Raw genomic sequence first — 25,898 nt, 5'->3', positions numbered from 1 at the left:
ACATTATGTTCCCTTTGGAATTAGGGATCCATAAGCAGGACCAAAATTTTGTATATCTATGAAATATACTTTGAGGAATTCTAAAAATTACATATTTATTTCATTGACCACAAATTCTCCTGCCCAAGTTGACCTAGGTCTCTCTCCTAGGCATCAACCTCGGACCGAAAAAATTATTTCATTGTCTAGTGTCCCTTCTCATCAACTCATAAAATATGCCCCCCCGTGGGAAAATCTGAGTGACTTCAAGCTCACCAGTTGCCTTTCGTCAGACATTCCCCCTCTGCAAAGCAAGATGAGATTGTTCAAAATCACAGAGAACTACCCTGTGGGGTTAGCAGTGAATCACTCAACGGTACATAAAGTCTCTTTTATGATTGTGCAAGGCCAGTTATCTTATTTCAGGCAAGAGCTGAGCATGCATTTTTTGCAGGCTCAAGGAAAAAAAAAAAAAAAAGCTATATTCCCTCTACCAAACAGTATAAAATAAAATCTGAACAGTTGTGTTTTCCATGCAAGATTCATTATTCTTCTTCAGGCTTTTTTTTTTCTGACTTTGCAGGCTTCTAGATCTGAGTCGCCCTCTGCTTGGCTAATGCTGGTGTCTCTCTGCTCAATCTGGGGTTTGACTCAACTCTTCACAATGTATTATTAGAAAAAGGAATAATTTGGGGTTTTTTGGAGAATTTTGGGTTAGATCACTGGTCTTGAAACCCAAAAACTGGCATATTGTTAAAAATCACTGACTACAGTAAGCTCGGGAGTGAAAAAAAGCAAAGGGAAAGGAGCTCCCTCAGGAATCAAAGTTTCTGTGTTGTCTTTAACTTTGATTTTGCTTCACACTGTAGATGAGAATAGCTAGACAACACTTCCACTGTGGCAGCAGTTTTCACTAGAAGAGTTCAAAGTGCTTTACAAAAATAGCGTTTCAGGTGGTGGGGCAGAAAACAAAGCTGGTGTTCATTTCTTCCCTGATTCTCACTTGCTGTTGTCTTAAGCAGGACTGCTAAGGCCCAGAAAGGTGACCCTAAAATGGGAAGCATGTTTCTTCCTTTTTCTAGTATCCTAGGAGGATAAGTGGAGTTAAAATAAAGACCCTGGATAGAAACAAAGTCTTCTAATGTTTTGTTAGAAGGAGGTGACAAGTATCACCACCTTCCTCCATCCGCTTTTCAGTGCAGGGAAGAGACAGGACACGCTGCCAACCAGCACAGCATGGAAACGGCCAAAAGGGCCGTGCTGTAGAAGGAACACCAGGGGGCAGCTCTGGGCTCTAATTTGAGCCCGATTTGGGATCAGGTTTTCCTTATCTTCTGTTTTTGCCTTAGATTGTAATGTCGCTCATTGGAACACGTGGCTGAGAAGAGCTGTCTGTCCTGTCCTATATAAAAAAGGCAACGATATTCTGCTAAGGAGTCACTCTCCCTTAGATTAAAATATTAGTTTTGTGTTTCTCCAATTCATGTATCAAGGCCTTTAGATTGAGAGGCAGTTATTTCTTAATTCTTAGACCAAGAAATCTCTTCTAGATGTAATAGCTCTGTCATTGGTATAAAATAATTATACTTCCATTGTTCATTACTTTGAGCAAGGAAAGCCAGAATACCTGGAATCTGGGAACTCCCCAATGTTATTATGGAGAATGATATTCATATTTATTAATTTATGTTACCAAATGTGTCAGGTGATCAGATATGAATTTTACCTCCTCTTTCTACAGTTGCTTACCCTTTGATGGGAGTACTTCAAGGCAATGAAATGTGCAAAAGAATAGGCAAAAGGAAGATGACCCACAAATGGAATAATTTATTTCTCAAAAGTTAAGAGAGTAGGTTATGTAAAGTTTCAGAAGCTCAAGTCTACGTGACAGCATTTTGCAGCAGAGCTCAGGTGAGACAGCGTGACCTTCTATTAGACCATCACAAGTGTGCAATACAGAAGTTGGCCCCAAAAGATTTGAAACCTAGAAATCTTGCTTTTTATATCAATTCAGAATATACCTCCTCTAGGAATTCTTCTGACTGCCTTAACCTAGTCTAACCTGTCCTACATAGTGTCTGTGTGTTACAGTTAAATATGGGGCAATATTTCCAGCAGGGGAGAATAATTAGCTAATTGACTAAGAAATCTCTTTGCACTTTTAAACTCATAGATATGCTCAAGGGAATCAGTACACAAAAGTATTTACTGGGCCTCGTTCTCTGATATATACGACATAAAAATCCTATAAAATCCAATGTACTTGTAAGATGTAAATGTACTTTCACTTATAATGAAATGTGCTTTCATTATAACCAAAGAAAAACTTCTTTGCTTCATTTCATGAATAAAACAGTAAACAGCTGATGAACTTTACTAATAATTCTTCCTTGTTGTGAACATTAGCTAATATTCTCAGCAACCAAAGAGCAAGAAACCATGCTTTCTTATTTTGAACTCTTACACTATAGACATATATATAAATAATTTAAGTTTCCATGGATAGTTACATAATAAAGTGGATCTCCTCTTCTGCTCCCTAATAACTCAAGTTATTCTGTGTCACCTTTAATTATGATGAAATTCATTATTGTTAAAAGTTAGGTATAGAAATATTACTCAAAGCTAGGATCTAGCAACCTATAAAGTTACTTTCTGCAATGGAAGTTTATATTTAGCAGTTGATAGAAATCTCATTTGATGAAAAAATTCCAATGCGTACTAATTCTTTCAGCATTTTTGTCTTCTCTATAATGCCTAGAACATTATTGCTCATTAAATACTATAAAATCTGTCAAATAGCTTTTAATATCTGGCAGAGGGAACATGGCTTTAATGGACAACTATATACTGACAACAAAAATGCATGCATGTTTCACAGCATTACTATTCTGTACCCTCAAAAATTTAACAGCACAGCAAAATCCTTAAATGAAGATTACTATGGAGGAGAGAAAAGCAAAGAACTACATTAAGCATTCCTTTGCCGACAGCATGAGTGTTTCAGTGTTCTGGTCTTTGGTTTGAGGAAGAGACTGAAGTCAGTGTCCCAGGACAGGCTAGGGCCTTATGTTCCCTCTCAAGCGAAGGTCTGAACCTCTCACTGGAGCAGCACAGTGACAGTTGAGCCCATCTGCATTGATGTTCATAAAGATGTCTTGTTTAAAATTTTCTAAGGGGATAATCGCTTAGATTATGCAAGTGTTGGCACACACAAGGACCCAAACCAAGAAATGAAAAACACGGCCCTGCGGAAGAGTAACGTTCAAGTAAAACGTAGGTCCCTAATTCTGTTTATTATTGGGGCAAATTCACTCCTCCCTTCTTGCAGTTATTCTTGCACAGAAAGGCTGGAGGACTGCAGGAAAGGAATGGGTCCTGAGTTTTCACCTCCGGCCCAACCAGAAGTGGCCGTGCTGTTGCTGACTGGAGCCAACCAAAGGAGGTGACATCCTTTACCAGAGCTTCCCTTACTGAATGTTTACTGTTTGAAAGCCCGGCTTTGGGTTCAAACTTGTTCCTGCCCTTATCATCTCATTTGAAAAAACCTTTACTAATGCTTTTCAAATAAAACTGTCTGCTCTTCTGGTCACCCATTCCAGGCCTCTGGGCTCCTCAACCACTTGAAAGTTGACAAGTAAAAGTGTTGAGGAAATGGAAACTGCAAGTCCCGGAAAGGTGAGGAAAGAAGGAGGAGCTAAAGGGAAGAGGTGTGGCCACCAGAAGCACTCCTGTGTTGGGACAATTCACCTAATTTCCTCGTGAGCCAACTGGAGGCAGCTGGTCAGGGAGGACTGCCTCTGCCACAGGTTGGGACTGGCAGTGATGGGCACCGAGATGGAGAAAGTCAGTAGCAGTGGCAGTCGGGCATCTTTTTTTGGGCTTTCTTTGGGTATTACCAGTCTCCTTTTAGGAGTTCCAGGACCCCTCCTGGGGCATGTGGCGGATCACAGGCTACTGAGTTTAGGTACAATGTTGCAATTATTGTCTTCAGTTTTCAGTCACCAAAACGGATTATCAACTTTATAACAAAACTAGTATGACTTATTTAAAAAATTTAACTCACCCCTTCTGAAAAAAGTGGGAAGGTGGGAGAGGAGGGAAGAGCATTTTAATCCTGTTTTCAGTGACACCATGGCCCCCTAAAACACTGAGCCCTCCGCAATATCCTCTCTTTCCCCTTACATTTAGCTCGAGCATAACAATGACCTGATTGCACACATTCTGAAGCCTCTCTTATCTGTGGGAGAAAGACTTAGAATCCCAAGTTTTGTTTCTTAAATTAAAATAAATTTATGCTGCTGTGGAACTGACCTTCCTGCAGATGGTTTCAGGTGGGTTGCAGAAAGCTTATATTTAGTAAACCAAACTGTGACTGTGCTACAGGAGAAATGCAAATTTCTTGCAGAAAGCATTTGTCTGGATAAACTAAAATAATAAAATTCCCAAGTCCCAGTGAAATTTTCGTCTTCCTGTACAGATGTGGGTGGCTTCACGAAACAGCGGCCAGGAACCCACAGATGGGGACTGATGACGCAGCACTGTCCTGGTACCTAGTTTCTCTGAGCAGTCTTGCTTCACGTGGGCTACCACAACAGTTTAATTTTTATTCCTACATTCTGATATCTGCACGTTTAAAAACGCATCCTCTGGTTTGCTCTCCTGCATGTATTCAACATCTGAATTAAAATGAGTTTTCTTGGTCTCGTTAAGTATAACAGACCTCTCTGATTACCACGGGACAACCATTACCACCAAAAGCCAGTGGTCCATTTGATTTTACGGACTTGCATGTCTGTGTGTGTGTGTGTGTGTGTGTGTGTGTGTGTGTGCACACTCGTGCACACACATGTGCACACACACACAATTTTTTTAAACCAAGAGAGACAGCAAAAAGGCACCAAAAGAGGGAGCCTTATTTCTATAATTGGCAGGGTGACAGCACCTTGCACTGTTTGGATTTGGGTGGAGTTATCGCCAAAGCAGGAATAGCAGGTGTTGAGAAATTTCAGGAGAACTAGCTGATAGTCATCTAGCATTGTACCCGGTTGTTATTTTGACAGTGTTAGGACAGGGGACCGTATAGCGTGGGCAGAGGGGTAGCGGGGTGAGGAGGAAAGCTTTGCTATCAGACAGAGGCTGCCAGTCCTTACGGGACTGGGCTGAGAACAACAAGGTGCAATAAGAGGAATCAGAACAGAAAGAAAAGCATTTCTTTTCCCGGGGCCATGCCAAATTCTGCTCCGTCCCCAATTCCAGGCCTGCCATCCCGTCTTCAAGCCCCTACTCGGCCGCTTTCTCAGTGACTCCAAGGCCGCAGTCCCCACCTGGCTGACGCCCCTACACTGCACTCTCCCTGCCTGCGGCCTCTGCTTTTCAGTTGGTCTGTGGGTGACAATTCCCCTTCTTTGCACCTGGTGATTCTCCCTATTAAATCAACAGCCCAGAAAGCCGCCCCAAGGGCTACAGGTAAGCCAGGCCAGATGAGAATAGCCAATGTTAACATGTTCTGCGATGGCATGTCGTTGGGGGTGGGGCCGGTATTAATGTGATGAGGCAGCTAAACGCGACTGCCCTTGGGGCAGGTGCGGGGGAGAAAGAGTGGAGGATCAAATCAGCAGCTGCATCCAGAGTTCGTGTGTGAATGATCTTTCCACCACGTGATCAGTTCTAGCATGCTTAGACAGTTTCCACTGGCATGCAGAAGGATCAGCTGCTCTTAGTATCTTACCCTCATCCCTTCAAATCGTGATAAGGCTCTTAAGGGTCTCAAAGCTCTTAGGGTCCTAAGGGACTTTATGGCACCTAGTTCCGAGTAGCCCAGGGCATTAGCTATAAGGCTGACTAAAGAGACCTACACGGAAACAGAAGAGAAAAACAAAAACAAAAAAAGGAAACAAAAGAAAAAAAAAAAAAAGAAAAGAAAACAGAGGTTCCAGAGTGTTAGAATAAAGCCCCTAGCACTGATTATACAGATTGGGCCTCCCCCCCCACCCCAGGAAGAGGAAGTGGGTAACACCAGCTGCCTACTTCAACTTGGACTCAAACGACCTGGAAGGAAAGGTGGTTGAGAGGCAGAAGAAAAAACACAAAGGGAAGAGAACGCGGAGAGAGGGCAGTAGAACAGACATACAAGTTGGCAAAGGGAAGAGGCTGAAGGGAGAGGGAGAATGAGGAAGTTCCATTGGAAGGAGAGGAGCCTGAACAGATGACAAAAACCTTACCCTCGCCCTTTATAGTCTCTGCAGGTCCCAGAAGTTCCCATTAAATTAAGCCAGACAAATTTAATGGTACCTATGGAAAAGAATACAGATAAATACACACACTCCACACAGGCTGCCCCCTCCTCAGCTCATTCACCATGGATTTCCAACAGGGACAAACTCTCTTACTCCTGGTTGACAAGAAACCATTGGTTTGAGAATTGGATGTGTTACTACATCAGCAAGGAAACGTATTCAGTAAGTACCACAGCTGACTTTGCAGTTCCCAACAAGAAAAGGACCAAAAGAAGAAACTTCTTGATGGAGGTTTGGCTCCATGGGAACTCACTTAAGTGATTCTATCTCTCACTTTTAACCGCAACAATCCTTCCATCTTTTAACTGTAACCATGACTCCTTCATGGCCACGAGAGCTTGGGTGGGTCTGGACAACTGAATCCATATTTTCCCTTATAATTCCCATTCTTTCTCTCCAGAACAGCCCCAAAAGAACTGGCCTCAGGTCTGTCCTTTCCAGGACAATCTTCTATTACTCTCATCATCAGAATAACAGATGGAAGGGTTCTTGGAATAATTTTTTATTTATAGATGAGGAAATTGAGACCCATACACAAGAATTTGCCCAGTGTCACATTGGCAGTTCTGGAGCCAGGATTAAAGGCTCACATGCCTGATTCCCAGGCCAGAGCTCTTTCTCCCATGGATAGGTCACCTCCCTCACTGGAAGGTTGGATGACAAAATCTCAGTAGAGGATTACGGTATCTGAACAATTTGGGGTTGAATATGTTGCCATGCTGGGGAGAAGTAGTCTGGTCTCTAGGCCTAGAGTCACGGTCAAATTCTTCCCTGCTCTTCCACCAGCAAACTCACCTTATTCTACCAGAGCTCTCAGAACAGTTACCACGCCGACCCTTAACTATACCTAGGGCTGCCTGGGCCTAACCGGAGAGAGATATGTAGCTCTTCAGGGGGCACCAGACCTGAAATACCTTTAGTTAAAATGTTTGGGCTCTGGCTTTCTTAGAGCAGTCTTTCCTTTATATTGCACCACAAATTCTGGGATCGGTTAAGATGTTTCCATCAACAATTCTTAAATTCCCTCTACTGGGAAGTGGTGATTACAGATTGGCTTGGCCTAAACTGGTATTTTAAAGCAACAATCCATAACTTAGTTTCATTTGTTGCTTTTTATCTCTAGCTGAGGGATTTACTTCTTTGATTCTGTATCTCTGAACTGTAAAACAAACAAAAAAAAGTTGCTTTAAATGAAGATATTTATAATTAAGCAGCAGGCTGGCAGGGGTAGAAGTAGCAGGTCAATGACCTAGTGAAGGTCACGGATGACAGGCTCAAAGGTTTCAGTTTTTAAAAGGGTTGTGAACCTTCAACTATGCCTGTCCTCATAACCCATTAGTGTAGGTCTCTTCTCTAGAGTCCTGGGCAGTATCCAAAGCAAATCTGGAATTAAATGCTGCCCTAAGGCTGACTAAAGAGACCTACATGAGTACGTCTCATGCTCTTTGAAGGGTAGATGGCTCAGAGTTCAATTTCTGTTCAAAACAAGGGCCTCAAAATCCTTATCTAGAACACAGTAGTACCAACCAATCATTTTCCCTCCATCCATCATTAACAGTAAGACTCTACATGGAGGTGTCTTCTGCCTACTATTGCCAAGTGCAGCCAACTCTTAACCCCAAAGAATCTATAGGTACATCTGAAGGTAAGTGACCTCAACCAAATACATGAGTTCAAAATACCTGAGTCAACTTCATCCTGTGAAACTATGCCAGGTAAAGACTGCAAAAAACTAAGTTTCATACAAGACAAGACAACCCAAGTTCTTCTCGGGGCGGGGGGCGGTGCGTAATTTATCTGATAATAAATAGGCCTACCTAAGGTGGGGGGAAGGGTGGAGGAGGTACAGATGCCAATTCAGAGGCTGGCTCTAAATGGTGCTGAGAGATAGTCTGCCGCTCAACTCATCAACCTGGCCAAGATCACCCAAGACAGGATCAGCAAGCATCCTATCTGGGTTATTCCTAAACAGTTAGGGGCAATTTTATAATCTGCTGAGTCTCCATGTTAAACTCTCACTGGACATAATCAGAACATTGTTTAGAGTTAAGGAAAGAATCAAACCTGAAAAAAAAAAAAAGGAGTTGAGGGGAAGTCAAAATCCAGGGTATCTGTGGCTTCAGGCATTGAAAAAAAGGGAGAGACACTGGGTGGCTTTTTCAAAATGATGTGAACATTTTCAAATGGAGAATGGTTTCAGTAGTCTGAATTCAGGATGAGGTGAATGGTCTCTGCAAGTTCCCATCCCTGGAACCGATAATGCTGGCTAATCTCCGGATCTGATGTGGTAAATTTCCCTGGGAAAAGATGACAAAATTCTTTTCCAGGACAAGATCTCCAGTGCAGCCAAGGACCTGGGCAAAAGAAAATGTTGTCTCTGTTTGGGAATTCACCTGGCTTATAAACACAGAGAGTTAACCTTGGAAGTTGTCTAGATCATCCCCATGATTCTAAAAAGTACTGTGAGCAGCTATAAAGGGCAACAAGGAAGAATGAAAATCCATTAGGGAAACAAACATGGTGATGAATAACAGATTCAGACATCAAGTCACCGGTGGATGAAATGGGAGGAAGAGAGTCTCAGAGATGCTGCAAAATTAGGACCTAAAATTTACACCTGCTGGATGTTCTCAAATGCCAAAGGCACTAGACACTTTGTCCAAAAGGACAGCAAAAACTGACAGTTCCACGTGTCCAAGGGTCAGTCTAAGCCTGTTCTCCACCCACAACTCAAAAGTGGCAAACAGTGCAGCCACGGCATGGACTGGGGCTCCCCCCACACCACCCCCCCACCACCAGCACACTCTGCTTCACACTGGTTATTTGTGTACATGTCCCATCTTTTCAGTCCTTTGAGAGAAGTGACCTTGTCTTCTACTCTCTGTATCCCCCCACAATACCTGGCAGGAAGCTTTGTGTTGCGGGTGCTCGATAGACATGAGACGTGAAGAATAAATGCACTGCTCTGTCCCAGAGAAAACAGAAGGAAGGTCCTGGGAAAGCCCTGTTCCTGGAATGCTGGATTTCCTCAGCCTGGAATCAGGTCAGAGTGGCCCAGCAAGCCAGTGTGAGCTTCCCAGGGGCCGGGACTATGCCTGCCTGTCCCGTGACTCCCTATGGCTTCTGGGACAATTCCACACGGAGAATGGTATTTCATTTATGTCTGTCTACTAGTCACTGGTCCAGAGGTAGTCTCAGGAGCCAGTGTCAGGTCTCATGGCAATTAAGAATCCAGCAATTCCCCAAAGCTAGGGAGATTTAAGGATTATTGTCAGTTGGCTACATGCCTTTCTCATGTTTTTTGTTTCCCTGCCACCTAGTATAAAAAGTACTAAAAATATTTGCTAAATAAATAAATGGTGACATGCAGAATCGTTAATGCTTTTAGCAGCTTATTTGGGTACCAGAGGAATGTGGGATACTTGATTAAGCCTCACAAACTCTGGGGTTGCCCACCCCAGGGGGAAGAGGAATAGAGTAGTAGAGGTTAGGGTGAACAGGAGGCCGGTCATGGTAGGGAAGATCTGTTCTGAATCACAGCTTTCCTAGGGCTGTTGGAAGTGTGGTAGTGGATGTATCTATCCGAGTTCTTGGAAGGTCCAGAAGATGAGGGGCTTCTAGGATTCCCACGGGGTCCCACCTGATTCTAAGTGGTCCTGAGGAGTTACAGTGAAATGAAGACTCCAGAGCACTTCCCCTGTTCTGTAGAAAGAAAGCTGGCCCAGTGTCACTTTAGTTCTCTGGGCCTTATCCCAAGCCCATTCCTTAGTTCCTAGAACTCAAGCTTTCCATCTGTGGGAGGTAGAGTCCCTTCCATCCAAGGCTGCTGAAACCTCTGGCTAGGAGCCTCTCTTGCTGGCAACTCTGGGGCGATACGTCTCCGGTTCACTCAGACGGCAGCCAGTGACCTCCTCGCTTCATTTAGGGATCTTCCCAAAGGCTTGCTTTTTGAAATGGGGAATGTAGATAGGAGCATAGTGACAGCTCTTGGAAGGAGTCATTAAACCATGGAAGTTGCAGGTGCTGTGTTGGGAAAGGAGCACATTAACAGAGCAGAACGCCAGGTGCCTGTTACTTCCTCGCTGCTCTGTGCTAGATCCCGGAGGCACTCTACACGTAGTTCACCATATAGCCAATGAAACCCATATTCTAAATGTATCAACCCAGCCGCCAAACACTCCACTTTCTTGGCACTTCTCAGCCCTCAGAAGGAAGTGAAGTTTCCATAGGCCCTGCTCCTGAAATTCCCATTCAAATGCTGATTTGACTGAAAGAAAAAAAGCTTTAGTGATTAGACAGAATAAGAAACACTCATCATGGTTAGAAAACCCAGTAAGGAACAAGTCGTGGTGGGGTGAGAAATAGTTTCAGGTGATGCAGCTTCCACCCTGAAAAATAACATGGCAGGTGAAGGCCACTGAGCTGTGGAGATGGTCTCAAAACCTGGAGGAAAAAGGATTTTTTAAGAGTTTGATCACCTCTGTGGAAATGGCAATGTGTGGGAAGAGGGAGGGGTTTGTTTCGGGGTAAACTCGTCCTCTCCCTGACAGTCTGACTTGTTCAGATGAGTCTGGTATGAAGACTTGAGGTGGATGGGGGTGTCCATGGGGACGGTCAGCAGGAGAGTCTACTTAGATCCCACCACCACCTCCATCCCAGCAGCACCCACCTCGTCCTCTAAGCCCTCTCCTGGCAGCAGGAGGAGGACATCACACTGGTTCGGGGACAGAATCTTCCTGTTCCCAGCCTAATAACAAGGCTCTGACACCAGTGATTCTTCCCAATCCTGATCTCTGAAACTTCTAGGCCAAACCACCAGAGTAAAGAGCTGCTGAGTTAGTCCCTGGAGCAAATGTAGGACTTCAGAGTCCCTTCCCAGAGTTACGATCTGAGTGCTCCATCTACATCTTGCCCTACACCCTGGGCCCCAGGCAACTCCAGCCCTTAGAGGAAGGACAGTCCCTGGTTTTGCTTTCCTGCTGGCATGGGTGGGAAGTAGAAAGCAGGACACGTACAGCCACGATGAGGAAGTCCAGCCAGCACCAGGCATTGGTGAAGAATTTGACGAAGCCGTAGGCTATCCACTTGAGCAACATCTCCAGGATGAAGATATAGGTGAAGACTTTGTCAGCGTACTCCAGGATGGTACGAATGCTCTTTCTCTGCTCAATGTAGATGTCCTCGAAGGCCTGGAAGAGAGGCAGCAGCGGCCTATAGTGCCTAAAGGGAAACAAGCAACACGGAGGTACTGCCCCCCTCGGCAGCCCTCCCGCCTGCGGTGGCCCGTCATCAGCTCCCTGTCTCTTTCGCTCTATCCCTTGCTACACGTGGCTTTTCTCTTTAAAAAAGTGTTCTTGAGATGTAACTCACATACCTCACAATTCAGCGATTTAAAGTGTACGATGCAATAGCTATTAATACAATTCAGAGTCGTACATCCATCACCACAATTTTAGAATATTTTCATTACCCCCCCAAAGAAACCCCACACCTCTAGCTGTCACCCTCTAGTCTCCCGATCTCCCCCTAGTCCCGGCAACCACTCATCTATTTTCTATCTCCACAGATCTACTCCTTCTGGACATTTCATATAAATGGAATCATATAATATGAGGTCCTTTGCGACTGGCTTCTTTAACTTAGAATAATATTTTCAAAGTTCATCCATATCGCAGCACCCCTCAGCACTTCATTTTTCTTTTTATTGATGAATAATGTTCCAGTTATGGCTATACCAACATTTTGTTTATCCTTCATCAGTTGATGGACATTTGTGTTGTTTTCACTTTTTGGCTATTGTGAATAATGCTGCTATGAACATTTGTGTACAAGTTTTCATGTGGACATGTTTTTATGCCCCTTGGGTATATACCTAGGAGTGGAACGGCTGGGTCATTGGTAACTCAAGTTTAATTTTTTTGAGGAATTGCCAAACTGTTTTCCAAAGAGGCCGGACCAGTTTACATTCCCACCAGCAGTATATGAGGGGTCCAATTTCTCCACATCCTTGTTGACACTTTATATATTTATAGGACAAAAATTTTTCTCCCTTCAGCCCCTGACACCACAGGTACAGGTGGAGAGTTCCAGGACTGGAAGACACGGGGTGAAGAGAATCTCAACACTCCTTTCTTTCTCTGGAACTCCCAAATGAGGGGATGAGCCTTTGTCATGTGAAGGTCGGAGCACTCGTGCGTGCAGGGGGGTGGACTGCAGAAGCTCTGTGCTGGGGGGAGGGAATCCCTGAAGCATGAAAAAAAAAAAAACTGGAGGTGGGCAAAGGGTCCTGTGCCCTGCGGTGGAGGAGCCTGATCTGAACAGTTCCAGAAGGAAGGACAGAGTCAGGCTGCCCGCAGACTCTTCTTCCAAAATGCAGGCACACGGACATCCAGGTTCACTGCTGGGCAGTGGGGACAGAAATCACGGGTCCACAGTCCTCAGGGTCTGGTACAAATAAATCCTCTCCGCTCAGTGGAAAAGCTATAGCTTCCACGTCACGTTTCCCCTTAGCTCCACCTGTAGAAATCCATCCTAGAACCCAACATATGTGAGCTGTCTGAGACTGATCACCCTGTCACTGGGGGCTCTGATCCCCCTCTGAAATCTCCTCACAACCACATTCTAGTCTTTTCTTGGACGTTTTAGCTGTGGCTTCACTTGACTTGAGTCTCACGCCTACTACTGCGCAGGGTCTTCATGTCCTGAGCCCAGACTCCCCCGTTTTATTCACCTTTGATAAATAAAGACTGTCCCAGGTAGCAGTAAAGAAAGTTCAATACATTTGTTTCACTGGTGCTTCTACTCTTTTTCATAGAGATGGGGGAAGAGAAGAATCAACGGGTGAGGCATGTCCTCTCTTATTTTAGGTTTTCATTGACTAGATTTGAAGAATAATGATGACAGCAATAATAAAAGACCTTCCTCCATCTCTGGCCTGAGTCTGATCCTCCCTTTCTCAAGGGCAGGGCCTGCGCTGTCATCTTGGGGCCTCTACAGCACCTCAGGAGGTGCTGAGTGAATGCCTGTTGGTGCAATAAACGGCCCGGGTGCAGGCAGGGTGGTCTGGCTCCCCTTCACTAGGGATGGAGGCTTTTTTGCCTCCTGCGCTAGTCCTGATGCTTTCCTGCATTCCTCACCACCCCCCACTCCCCACTGCTTCATGCTCGGGCTCTTCTTCACCACATGTCACTTCCTGTCTCGGCTTCTCCTATTCTCCTACCTCACAAGTCAGAGAGACTTCTCAAGTCACTGGGGGATCTTTAACACTAAATTTGGGGCTTCTCTCTTGTTAATTTTTGCTTCCAGATTAGGCTCTAATTCCACACCTACATGAATGTGCCCACCTTCTTTAAAAGCATTTCAAAATCCAGCATTCTTTACTTCTCCCTTAATTAAAAGAAGGAAAATGTGTGGTGTCTCTAGTCTCTGCTGTCTTCGAATCTACTCAACTAGGAAGCAGCTCCCTCACAGCAGACCCTGTCCAGATCTCCTCAGTTATAATCCTGCTAAAAAATGAAAGCAAACACCAAGATAATTAGTCCTAGTAGGGGAGGAACCTGTGTGTTCAGTGCCCTGTGTGCCTCACTGATTAATGAGAAGCACTTACAACCACGTGAATATAAATGACCTTTGTACCAGAGATCTGACTCTTAATATCTGCTAAGGCCATGGGTTCTCCAAGTTCAGCAGCGTATGAGGGGAGAGGGGGTGGAGGGGTACCACCTCCCTCCTATCTTGGGTAACTGAAAAGTCAAGAACTAGTGATTCAGGGTATTAGGCGAGAAAGGGAAGCTCATTTTAGGAAGTTGTTTTGAATGGGGCAAACTAAGCAGTGAAGATACTTGGTAATCTGTATTCTCTTCCTGATGAAAAGGGGGTCCTAGGCTTCAGAGGGATCGTGCTGAGTCTAAAGATGAAGATTTGGACAAGTTTGAATCCTAATCCCAAAGGCTCAAAACACCAGCTCGAAGCACTTTAGTAGATCATTATTCTTGGGTCTACAGTCAAGCTGTGTTCTCAGAGAAACCGGGCTTGGGCCCATCCAGTCTTCCCTGCTCTACCCCTTCCCCAGCCAATCCCCCATGGTTCTTTCCCCCGGACCTCACCAGGGCGCCACTGCTGAGCAGAATCATGAAGATGATGAAGGTCTCAAACCAATTGTGCTCCACAATGAGAAAGCAGGTTTTCCGCAGGATCCACCAAGACTTGCCCAGCCCTTCCTCAATGTTGACCTGGCAGCACTTGAATCTCTGGACACAGCCTGGCACCAGAGGGAGAGGCAGGTCAGACTGTGGGACGTGCCCCGCCCAGATGTGCCCTCTCCTCCTTCTCCCAGGCCCCACCAGGTGCTGCCCCACCACACAGCCAGGAGTTCAGTGGCTGAATCGGAAGGTCTGACTCAGAAGTGGAGAGGGTGGCAGGGCTGAGGCCACGCTGCCAGGCTACCAGGGCAAGGCCCTCTGGCATTGGGAAGATGCCCTATAAGGAAGCAGTGAGAGGGAGGAGAAAAGGGGAGTCAGGAGGCAGACACAGTCATGACAGAACAGGCCTTTCTAGTGGAAGTTCTGGGCTGATGTCAAGAAAAAAGGACAAAGAAAAGCCTGAGAGTAAAAACTTGTGACAGCTAAGAATCAAATAGGGAAAACAGTATCAACCTCCCTCAAAATGATGAGGCGGGGAACAAAGTTCCTGAAGATAGCCACTGAGCCCCCCTCCCCAGCCAACCAGTGACCCTGGCAGAAATGTGTCTGTGAGCAGTGCAAGTGCTACGTGCCATCCCCTCTCCTGGCCCCCTTTCACCTTCTGTGAAACAGGCATCTGGATCCAAGTATTCCTCAGGCTGTTCCACAGGGACTTCTTCTACTTCTGGTTTGATATCAATGGTGCTGCCTTCAGAGGAGCTAGTGTCATCCAGTTTCTAGATACACAAGGAAAAGGGAGAGAAGCAACACTGCAGCACCATGTCCACTCTACACTGACTACGCTACCTTGGTACAGATGATGTACCGGCTACAATTCTTGTTACAAATCCACGATCATCCAGTTCATCACAGGCAAACAATTACCACAGCACCCTCAAAACTTCTGTCAGGATGGGGTACAACATTAAAGCCCACTCACAGATGACAGTGATCTACCCTAAGCAGAAGATGGGCTACAGATTGGTCTCAGTAATACAGCTCAGACAGATTAATGGCAGGGAAGTACCTGAGGGTTTTCTCCAGCCTCTGGATCCAGATGATCCAGAAGCAATGGAGACAGATCTGGAAACATCTCAGGAATCTAGCTCATCTAGAATAACAATGGGGGGGGGGTGGGTAGGGTTGGTTCTCAAAGTTGAGAGTTGGCTCTTCCAGAATCTCTCTGCCAGACCCATAGCTGAACCAATGCCTTGGGGCTGACAGAGCCGTTTGTTCTCACATAGGATCAAGACTCGTTTCTAGGCTAGGACCTTACATCTTTGCTGCCTTCAGGATCCGACTCGCTGCTAACGTCCTCGGTGTTGAGGTTCTCAAAATCAGACTCGCCTACCGCGATGGGCACTCTCACGGTCAGGTTGGGATTGTTGATGAAGGACATGTGGTCCTCATCAATGATGTACTTCTCCACGCTGCTGCCGATGCCGCTGGTTGTGCCATTGCCATTCTTCTGGAAGTCACCGTTCCGGTGGATGTCGGCGCCAGTGTGGTTGGCGATACAGTTGGCCTTCTTTTCGTACAGCTCATCCAGAGGTTTCACTTCATCGGCCTCGCGCTGCTTGAAGTGGGCCTGCATGAAGGCGCGCACTTTCAGTTTGGTCCAAGCCACGCCCTTCTTGATCCGGATTACTGAGATTTGCAGGTTGTTCATTTCCCCATCATCATCTGTGGCTGCCAAGTTGTCAGCACTGAAGGAGCTCAGGAGCAAGGCCAGAAACAGGTTCAGCACCTGTACCAGGAGCATTAGGAAAAAGGAGAGTGAATGTAGAATGGTATTGGGTAAAGGAATCCACTAAACTAGGGTTGCCCACAGACTTATGTGAAAGACTCAAGAGTTTCTATTGTGTTTCATTTGACCCACGGAGTGTTTTAAATGTCACTAGGTGGGCATTTTGTTTGGTTTTGGTTGTAATACAAGTTTAGTACCCCTTTTCTTGGTTCTTTTGTAGTGTTATATACATATATATGTACTTCAAAACATACTGCTTTTCTTATAATCCGAGAAAGCAAAGGCTGTATCCATTTTGGGAGAAAATTCCCCAAAAATAAAAACAAAAAGGTGGGCATGGATTATTGGGGAGGATCAAAGAATGCATAGATGCCATGTGTTCATGAGCAGCAGATGTCCTGGAGGACCCAGGTTAGAAAAAAATTAGGCTTGGCGAGCCAGACTCTCATACCACAAATCTAGACGGTGGAACTGAAATATATTTGATGTCACCCTATTTTAAGAATTAATTTTCTTTGTCTTCCTAACATTTATCAAAATGAAGTAGCTCTAGCAAGACAGTGATGGTGACTTTTGTGTTCTATCATATATCAAAGTGTCAAGCCATCAGAAACAAGCTTTATTTATGTTGTTTTTTCCCCTTATTTCACCACATTGGGCATTAAGTTAATTATTTTTATTAAGACTTACTTTTGAAAAGTGGGAGAGATGTTCACTTCTTGATTTACACTTGGCCCTTACTTTGTCACACTTCTGAAGAAGAGTAGGGCATAGTTTTTCGGTGGAGATAATCATATGTGCAGAGTGGGAGAAATGGAAACAATATATGAACTATATGTATCAGGGTTACTGCGGCCATTTGCAGAATTACAAAGGAATAGAGTCGGTAAAATGGGGGTCAGTTGCAGAGGGCTTTGAAGGCCAGGCTGAAAGCTTTGAATTTTATTTAACTGGATTCACTATTGGTCCTTGAGCAAAGGAGTCACAGATGATGACAGAGATTTGAGAGAGTCATTCCTACTAGCTATGTACACAGGTCGTGGGGGGGGGCGTTAGGGGGGACTAGGAATTAGGAGGCTGTTGCTTGCATGAACTGATGAGGCTCTGGATTAGGCTATAGTAACCTCAAACCTTAGCATGCAGAAGAATCTCCTGGGGTGGGATGCTTGTTAAAAACAAGCATTTCCTTGGCCTCACCTGAAAGATTCTGATTCAGTAGATCTGATGTAAGGCCTGGGACTTGGCCTTTTTTAATGAGTGAAACTCAGGTGATTGTGATGAAGGTGGTCTTCCTCACACTTTTAGAAATAATAGATGGGTTGTAGAAATGGAAAGGAAGGGGCAGATCTCAGAAATACTATGAAGAAAGATGTAGGTATAGAAATGCTAAGAAGAAAGACATATGACAGACATCAGATATTTACTAGGAGTGGAGAGAAAAGTCAGAAAGACTTACAGATTACTAGAGACTACATGGGCAGAAGGACTGAGCCAAGGGGAACTGGGAAAGGTGTCATCAGAGGCAGAAATAATAGTGGATTCTGTCATGTGCTCAGGTATCTATAGCCAGTCATGGGGAGATGTCCCTGAGACAACTGAGAAAAGGAGGCTAGAGAAACGGGAGGAGGTCAGGGCTGGTAATGTTGATCCCACTACAGACCAGCAGGCAGTAGCTGTATTCACTGAAGCAGTGGAAAGACCAGGGGGATCAGGACTGAGGGGAAGGTGGCTGGGCATGGAGAATGGGAGTGATTAAGAAGCATTACAGTGTCTATTTTTATAGGTCCAGTGAAAGGATAGGGGGAGCATGGCTAGTTCAGAGGTTGGTGAGTAGGAACCCTCTACTGGCATGTGCTTCTCTATGGCAGAAAAAGGAAGAGACCTACTATGGATGCGCTTATAAGGGGTCATCTGAGTATGCCTCCTTCCAGCCCTCCTTGCTCTACACTTGCAAGTGGGCTTTGGCCTGATCTGAAAGATGAGTGCTTCTCAAACTTCAGCATGCCCGTGCATCACCTGGGGATCTCGTTACAAATGCAGATGCTAATTCAGTAGTTCTGGGGAGGGGTCTGAGATTCTGCATCTCTAGGACACTCTCGAACGATCTCATTGCTGCTAGTCCTCAGATGACACTTTGAGAAACAAGGTGTGAAGTCTCTGTTGGGGAATGTTCTATATACAGAGGCAGAAGACAGCAGGCAGACAGATCAGAGTAAAGCAAGAGAGTGATTTGCAATTTATACAAATCAGATAAAATCCTGGGATGGTTTAGATCCATGGTTCTCAATGGAGGGCAATTTTGACCCCTGAGGACAGTTGGCAATGTCTGAAGACATGTTTGGTTTTCACAACTTGGGATGGGAGTCACTACTGGACAGTAAAGAGTAGAGGCCAGGATACTGTAAACACCCTACAACATGCAGGAAAGTTCCACAACAAATAATTATCTAGCCCCAAAGATCAATATTGTCAAGGTCGGGAAATTCTATTTTTTTTTGTAGCAGAAAGAGCACAGACTTTGAAGTCAAGGATCTAATATGAGCCCTGACACTTATCAGCTGTGTGACTCTGGAAAAATGTCTTAACTTTGCTGAGTTTTGTTTCCACAACTATGAAAGAAGGTTGACAGCTTATGGGGGCTCATGACCTAGCAGGACTCTGAAAACAGCAGTCTCCTTTCCTTCATTTGTACCTTAGGGTTCTCGAGCCAAGGAAGAATAAAGACCAACACAGACATGGAAGGTAGCAGAAGGACTAAGCAGATTGGGCTTCTGGGTCAAGGGTAAGATGTTCAGAGCAAAGAACAAAAAGATCTACAAGTTAGTACTAACCACCAGGTTGCCAATAACCATGACCATCATGAAGACAATGAGGCACATGGCCTGGCCGGCCACCTCCATGCAGTCCCACATAGTCTCGATCCACTCCCCGCACAACACTCGAAAGACAATGAGGAAAGAATGAAAAAAGTCATGCATGTGCCAGCGAGGGAGTTCACAGTCCTGGTTGATCTTGCAGACACACTCTTTGTAGCTCTTTCCAAAGAGCTGCATTCCCACCACAGCGAAGATGAAAACAATAATGGCCAGCACCAGGGTCAGGTTGCCCAGGGCACCCACTGAATTTCCAATAATCTTGATCAGCATGTTCAGGGTGGGCCAGGATTTGGCCAGTTTGAAGACTCGGAGCTATGGAAAAAAAAAAAAAAACCCAAACAAAACCCAAGTGAAACTCAGTTCATTTATTCTTACCACGTGGCTACAATAAAAACATGTGAAGTTACTAAGATCATCTTAACATTTATTGAGCACCCTTGGGAAATCCCCAGGACTTTCTAACAGTATCTTAGACAAAAATGAGAGAAACTGAGGCAAAGATGAAGGAAAACAGATTAACTGCACAGTAAGTGAAAGCTTTAGAACTAAGTACCAAGAATACTGCCTCTAGTCCCCTGAATTAGTCTCTGGTCAATCTACCTTTTAAAAATCCATACCTGAAATAATCCTTTTCCCACTGATTTTCCCCCTGACTTCTCAAGGGTCATATCAAGGAAAATGTGATTTGTAGTGAACCAAAAGGTCAGTTGGGTAAGGACGGTGAAAATAAATCATCTGTCTCTTTAAAAAAGCAAGCATTTAAAAATTCTACATACCTCTCTTTTTGTTTGCCAATAAATAATCAATCGCTGATATGAAACTTCGTGACATGCTTGGAATAACTTGGAGGAAAACCACAACCTCCAAGTAGGGGCAGTTCCAATATGTCAAATATCTTATGAAAAGGGACTATACTGATATTAATTCAGAGGACAGAACTTTTGGTATCTGTCAATCACAAGATTTCTGTATTCTGTAATGAATGATTACAAGGTCTTGACTAATAGCCTGAGAATTATAATGCATGAAGCCCATGAACAGAGATCATCATCATATGTCTTAAGTCAATAACTAACACGTGATGTAATAAGAATTCTGGTAGAAGGCAACAGCACTGATTAGGACTTTTTTTTTCCTATTGAAAACTTGAGTCTTCATACATTGTTAGTGGGACTGTCATTTGATGTAAACCTTGAGGAGGGCAATTTGGCATTACGTGGCAAAACCATCTGCAGATCTATCTCTGAGCAAGCAATTGCACTTTTAGAAGGTTAAACTTATTGTATTTATGTTAATGGTGTATGGTAAATCTTTGTACTATCCTTTGATATAAAAATAAACCTCAATAAATCTAAAAAAAAAAAGAAAACTTGAATCTTATTTGAGAGTTCCAAGATTTACCAGATGTTGCTCTGTGCATACTCTGGGTCTCTCATATTTTTTCCCTATTCTGACTGGCTTTTAATTTATCAAGTGTATTAGTGGTAAGGCTTCTATCTCTTAATTCTTCATTTTATCTTCTAGATAATAAGAACTATTCTCAGAAAGTCTACTGTGGGCTGGATCCTAACCAAAGACCAGTAAGCAGAGGTTCCAGAAACTTGACAAATATTTGTGACTTGGATTCAATGAGATTTCTGTTTTATGAACAGTTTCACTCTAATCCAATTCTATTTCTTAGATATGCTGAATATCCTGAAATCCTTTCAGTTGCAAGTGCTTAGGTATCTTCCCAATAAGGAGATGCTTTGTCTGATGCTTTGCCTGACTGGGATACCTCCATGATAACTCAGCTTCTCAAGGGCCTTAATCAGGACATCACTTATGCCTATGCATATGGGAAGCTATTTCAAGGATATCGTTAACTATTCTTTCAGAGGCATTTTAGTAATTTGAACACTAACTTCTTCAAATACATTTGAAAAATCTTTCTTAGCTAATGATGGATGTTCAACTACTAATTTCAATATAACTTTAAAAAACATTATTTTATTCTCATTTTATGGAAGGGGTCACCATGATAGAAGAAATGAGTAGAGCCATCTTTGAAAAAGGAGAAATTCTTGCCATTTCAGGGAGATGTTCAGATAAAGAAAGAGGCTTACTAGCAAATCCAAATTTGACCTCAGAATAGCCCTTGGGAATCCTTCTTCTTCGTCTTTTAGATTAACCATTATTTTCTGAGGAACTTCATAAAATTGATTTCTGTTTGTTGACTGATTTTAACAACTACTTTCTATATTAGGTAGTTAGCAGAAAAGTTTTCAATATTTTAGTTGCTAAGCCAATAAACAGCCAACTGAAATTGGGAGTAGAATATAGCTAAGGATTTTTAAAAGTCATCAGATTAACTTATGCAAAACTCTTTCTAGTAGCTGCAAGACAGGAAATATAAAAAGAAATTGGAGAAATATGGAATACCAATCGGAAAGATCGCAGCACCGAAAGCCCCTCCACGTCTGCTAGACTCAGTTCCATTAAACTGAGGGAGACAATAAATCCATCAAAAATGTTCCAACCTTCTTGGAAATAATAGTAGGGATCCATGGCTATGAGCTTCAGGAACATTTCCGCTGTGAAAATTCCAGTGAAAACCTAAAGAGGGGAAGGCAGGGGGTAAGAAAAAGGAAATAATAAAAAGAAAATGCCTTTATCATTATCTTTGAATATGGCATGTCCAAGAAGCCCCAAGCGCCAGCCTTGGCTAAATTCTGCATCTGAGGACAACAATACCTGGATGTCCCCTGACCACTCCACGTGATGCAGGAAAGTCTTCTTATTTTCCTCTTGAATGAAGAGGAAATGTTCACATCTTTGTTGCCAGAACTACCCAATTCATATTGTTCAAACGTGCAGTTAAAAAATTATTCTAAGCAATTGAAAATATCACACAGGTGACTCCTAAAGGGTCAGCAGTCATTTGAATGTGTATGCCACGTTTGGGATGTTGGCCAAAAAAAAAGAAAAAAATCACTCGTGTTATAATTATATTTAAAAAATACAGTATTATTCCTGATTTGACATTATGTGTCTTCTCAAACGTCGACATATACTGCAGGCTTTCTTATTTTAAATGGTAAAAGCAACAGAACATTGCTAAAAGTGTGAAAAATACAGGAGAAACATTCAGTCTCACCACCTTGCATACAACTATTATTTTAATGTACTCCTTTTCTTTTTTTTTCTTCAAATGCATATATATTTTGTCAGAGTTGTAAGCCACAGACTACATAATATTTTGGCTTTACACTTATCTTGACTTATCACGACTCATTTCACTTATCACGCATTTTTCATTTATCATGACTCCATTCATGTTGCAACACGGTCTTCGTAACTCTCACTTTTATTGCTTGTATAATATTCTATTGGGTAAATATATCCTCAAAGAACTTTCTTATTGTTGGAGACTTTGGTGCGTCCTTTTGATTTTTTCAGTATGATAGTCAATAATGTAGTAATTGTTTTAGATTTGGAGCTTATTGGGTACGAGAATGACTTCTTCCCTGTGTTACCTGGCTCCCACTTTTCTGCCTTTCAGAGCACCTTGTGTTTCCCAATGCTTTCTGCATCCTTCCCAAGGCCTTAGTAACATAACATGCAGGGAGAAAGTAAAATCCCATGAACTCCAGTTTTGACAAGACCAATACCCTCATTCTAGCCTAAGCATGTAACATACGACTATTACTGAATATTCTGTTTTTAGAGGAGAAGACTTTATACGCAGCAGATTTAAAATTCATAGTAAGTTAATACTTGTAACCACTTCGTTACCAAGTTTACATATGAAGGAGTTTGAGGAAAACTTTGGAGATATGGTCTGAGGACAGAATTAAAAATAGTGAAAAATACTTAGATTACAGACACTGTTTTGAATACACTGAATTAATGTATAGCAATAAACAGAATGACTTGATGAAAACACAACAAAATGGATAACTGGGCTGGAAATTTTGGGGGTCCATATACGTTTCTATGGTCCGCCATTTTTCTAAATTGAAGATGCAGTACCCTAAAATTGAAAGAAAATATTCCCTGAAGAGATCTGGTTAAGTTAAATCAAAGTTCATAGTGCAAGCTAAGCGTATACAAATAGAATACCACTCTGCGTGAGGTCAGGAAAGTAGGGGCAGTGAATCAACTCCTGACACACACTTTACCCTTAGCATCAGCCCATCAAAGGTTTCTCTACATAGAAACATTAACCCACTTAACGCACACTAAGTAGAGACTGAATTTGCTGTCCCATTAGTTCTTGGTGAGCATACATTAAGTGCTCAGTAACAAGCACGGGCTGACTGACCTCGGAATATCTATACTGTGGGAACTCTGGTTCCTGACAGAAGATCAATGACACAGTTATGTGGTGCTGCCTTTCAATGGGATGAAAGGCCTCCAGGCGCCTGGTAGAAATGCCTGTGACAGAGGTCGGCACCCATGTTGTTTCAGCACATAGTGTGCTGCCCTTGTTTGGGGTTTGGGTGAAAATAAATTTGTAACTATTGGAAGGAATTAAATGGAGAAGAGTAGATTTAAGGTTATCCATTTGATGCCATTCTTCTTGGCACTGTGATATGCTTCTTGAGGAGAAAAAGGAACTACAAGGATTTTCTCGGTGGCGCAGTGGTTAAGAATCCGCCTGCTAATGCAGGGGACACGGGTCCGAGCCCTGGTCCGGGAAGATCCCACATGCCGCGGAGCAACTAAGCCTGTGCGCCACAACTACTGAGCCTGAGCTCTAGAGCCCGGGAGCCACAACTACTGAGCCCGCGTGCCACAACTACTGAAGCCTGTGCGCCTAGAGCCCGTGCTCCGCAACAAGAGAAGCCACCGCAATGAGAAGCCCGTGCACCGCTACGAAGGGTAGCCCCTGCCCTCCGCAACTAGAGAAAGCCCACGTGCAGCAACAAAGACCCAACACAGCCAAATATAAATTAATTAATTAATTAATTTTTAAAAAAAGGGAACTACAAGCAGCACATCAACTGTATATAAATGTCCCTCTTGTGAATGTCATCAAATATTCACCTAAGAATTTATGTTCTAGTGCAGCAGATCTCAAAGTGTAGTCAGGGATCCCTGGGGTCCCTAAGACCCTTTCAAGGGTCATGAAATCCTTTCCCTTTTCCAACTACACATCTGTGTGAGGCCAGGTTTTCGTCCTATACTTAACCAAAATAATATATCACAATGCATTAAATACAGAAGCAGGTAAGAGAATCTAGGTATCTTCTATCAAACCAGACATGAAAGAGATTTGCAAAAATGCCAAACAATGCCATTTTTTTCTCAGAAAATACAGTTTTTCCCCATAAAATATTATTTATGTAATTGTATAATGGGTATATTATTGTGATTTTAAAATAAATATTTAAGATTTTTCTTGGTTTTAATTTCAAATATGGTAAATATCAAAAGATACAACTCTCATAAAAAAAAGCTCTTTAGCTCTTTTTAAGAGTATAAAGTGGTCCTAAGACCAAAGAAAGATCGAGAATTCTGTCCTAATTGAATGTTCTGAATTCATGGTCAGCATATGTTTCAGGGGCCTACTGGACAGGCCCCTGGGCATAGGCCTGAGCACTTGTGATGCCAGCTCACCAGGCAAGGCCTACAGTGCCCCAAGACTGGGGTATTTCATTTGGGGCTCTGCCTGGGGCTTGGGAAGGGCAGGGAGAAGCAGCACATCTCCTCTGCCATAACTGTGTCTACAAAGCTAGGCTCATTTGGGAGCCACTGGGATTTGCATGCCCCTGTCTACGCCCAGAAGGAGGCTAATCAGCTCCTGTTCTGTAGTGGATCCTCTTCCAAAGTTAATGAAATTCAATTTGATAAAAGCCCTATGTACCACAATGGAGACATGAAAAAAAAATATGACCATGAAAAATAATGGATCCTCAGGAACTGAGTCACCCATTGGTCACAACTGAGTCAGGTGACCAACTTGGCTGGGTTTAGTACTGAGACTTGTCTGGTTTTAATACTGAAAGTCCTGCATCCTGGGTCGACAGGGTGATCAGCTTGAACTGGTATGCCCAGAACCGTCCCACTTTCAAAGTGAAAGTTCCACATCCTAGGAGCCCCCTCAGATCTGTGCTTACCCAACCAGGAGAAGACAGGCACAAAAACATTTAGCAGGTAGTAAGAATTTAAAAAGAGGTATGCGTGAGGGGCTACAGGGACACAGATAAAGAAAAATGAAAATCTGAAAAGAATTCCTTTGGGTTGAAAATCTAGCTAAGCTACAATTAAGAAACCATAACGGGCTTCCCTGGTGGCGCAGTGGTTGAGAGTCTGCCTGCCAATGCAGGGGACACAGGTTCGAGCCCTGGTCTGGGAAGACCCCACATGCCGCGGAGCGACTGGGCCCGTGAGCCACAACTACTGAGCCTGCGCGTCTGGAGCCTGTGCTCCGCAACAAGAGAGGCCGCGACAGTGAGAGGCCCGCGCACCGCGATGAAGAGTGGCCCCCACTCGCTGCAACTAGAGAAAGCCCTTGCACAGAAACGAAGACCCAACACAGCCAAAAATAAATAAATTAATTAATTAATTAAAAAAAAAAAAAAAAAGAAACCATAACATTCATGTGTATTTGGTGAAGGATGAAAATAACTTCCTGTTTTTCCTTTTTTGCTTAGATTCTCAGAAATTCAACTTACATGTTAGGTTAAGCTTTTGCCCTTCCTTCCATACCCCCTCCCCGCCAAAAGCCCTTATCCACATGGAGGGGGGCCTGGTGTCAGGAGCTGGAGCCCAAGCAGGGCATCTGTGCAGGAGGGCAGCTTAGCATGGGCTATCAGAGCCAATGCAGGCCAAG

The 25,898-nt window shown here is 43.6% G+C and overlaps 1 protein-coding gene across 1 annotated transcript in view; it reads right to left on the bottom strand.

Moving 5' to 3' along the window:
• SCN8A (sodium voltage-gated channel alpha subunit 8) overlaps positions 1-25,898 on the bottom strand; it is a 184,693-nt gene that overhangs the window by 16,855 nt on the left and 141,940 nt on the right. The window contains 7 exon segments of the mRNA XM_036866860.1: positions 5,711-5,833; positions 11,294-11,467; positions 14,384-14,538; positions 15,078-15,195; positions 15,735-16,205; positions 19,037-19,393; positions 21,503-21,676. Of these exon segments, the coding sequence (XP_036722755.1) occupies positions 5,711-5,833; positions 11,294-11,467; positions 14,384-14,538; positions 15,078-15,195; positions 15,735-16,205; positions 19,037-19,393; positions 21,503-21,676 (1,572 nt within the window).

Source organism: Balaenoptera musculus, chromosome 10 (genome assembly GCF_009873245.2).
Source record: "Balaenoptera musculus isolate JJ_BM4_2016_0621 chromosome 10, mBalMus1.pri.v3, whole genome shotgun sequence".
In the NCBI taxonomy this organism is placed as follows: domain Eukaryota; kingdom Metazoa; phylum Chordata; class Mammalia; order Artiodactyla; family Balaenopteridae; genus Balaenoptera; species Balaenoptera musculus.
The sequence above is the reverse complement of the archived record's forward strand: the minus strand, read 5'-3'. Positions and strand labels throughout refer to the sequence as shown.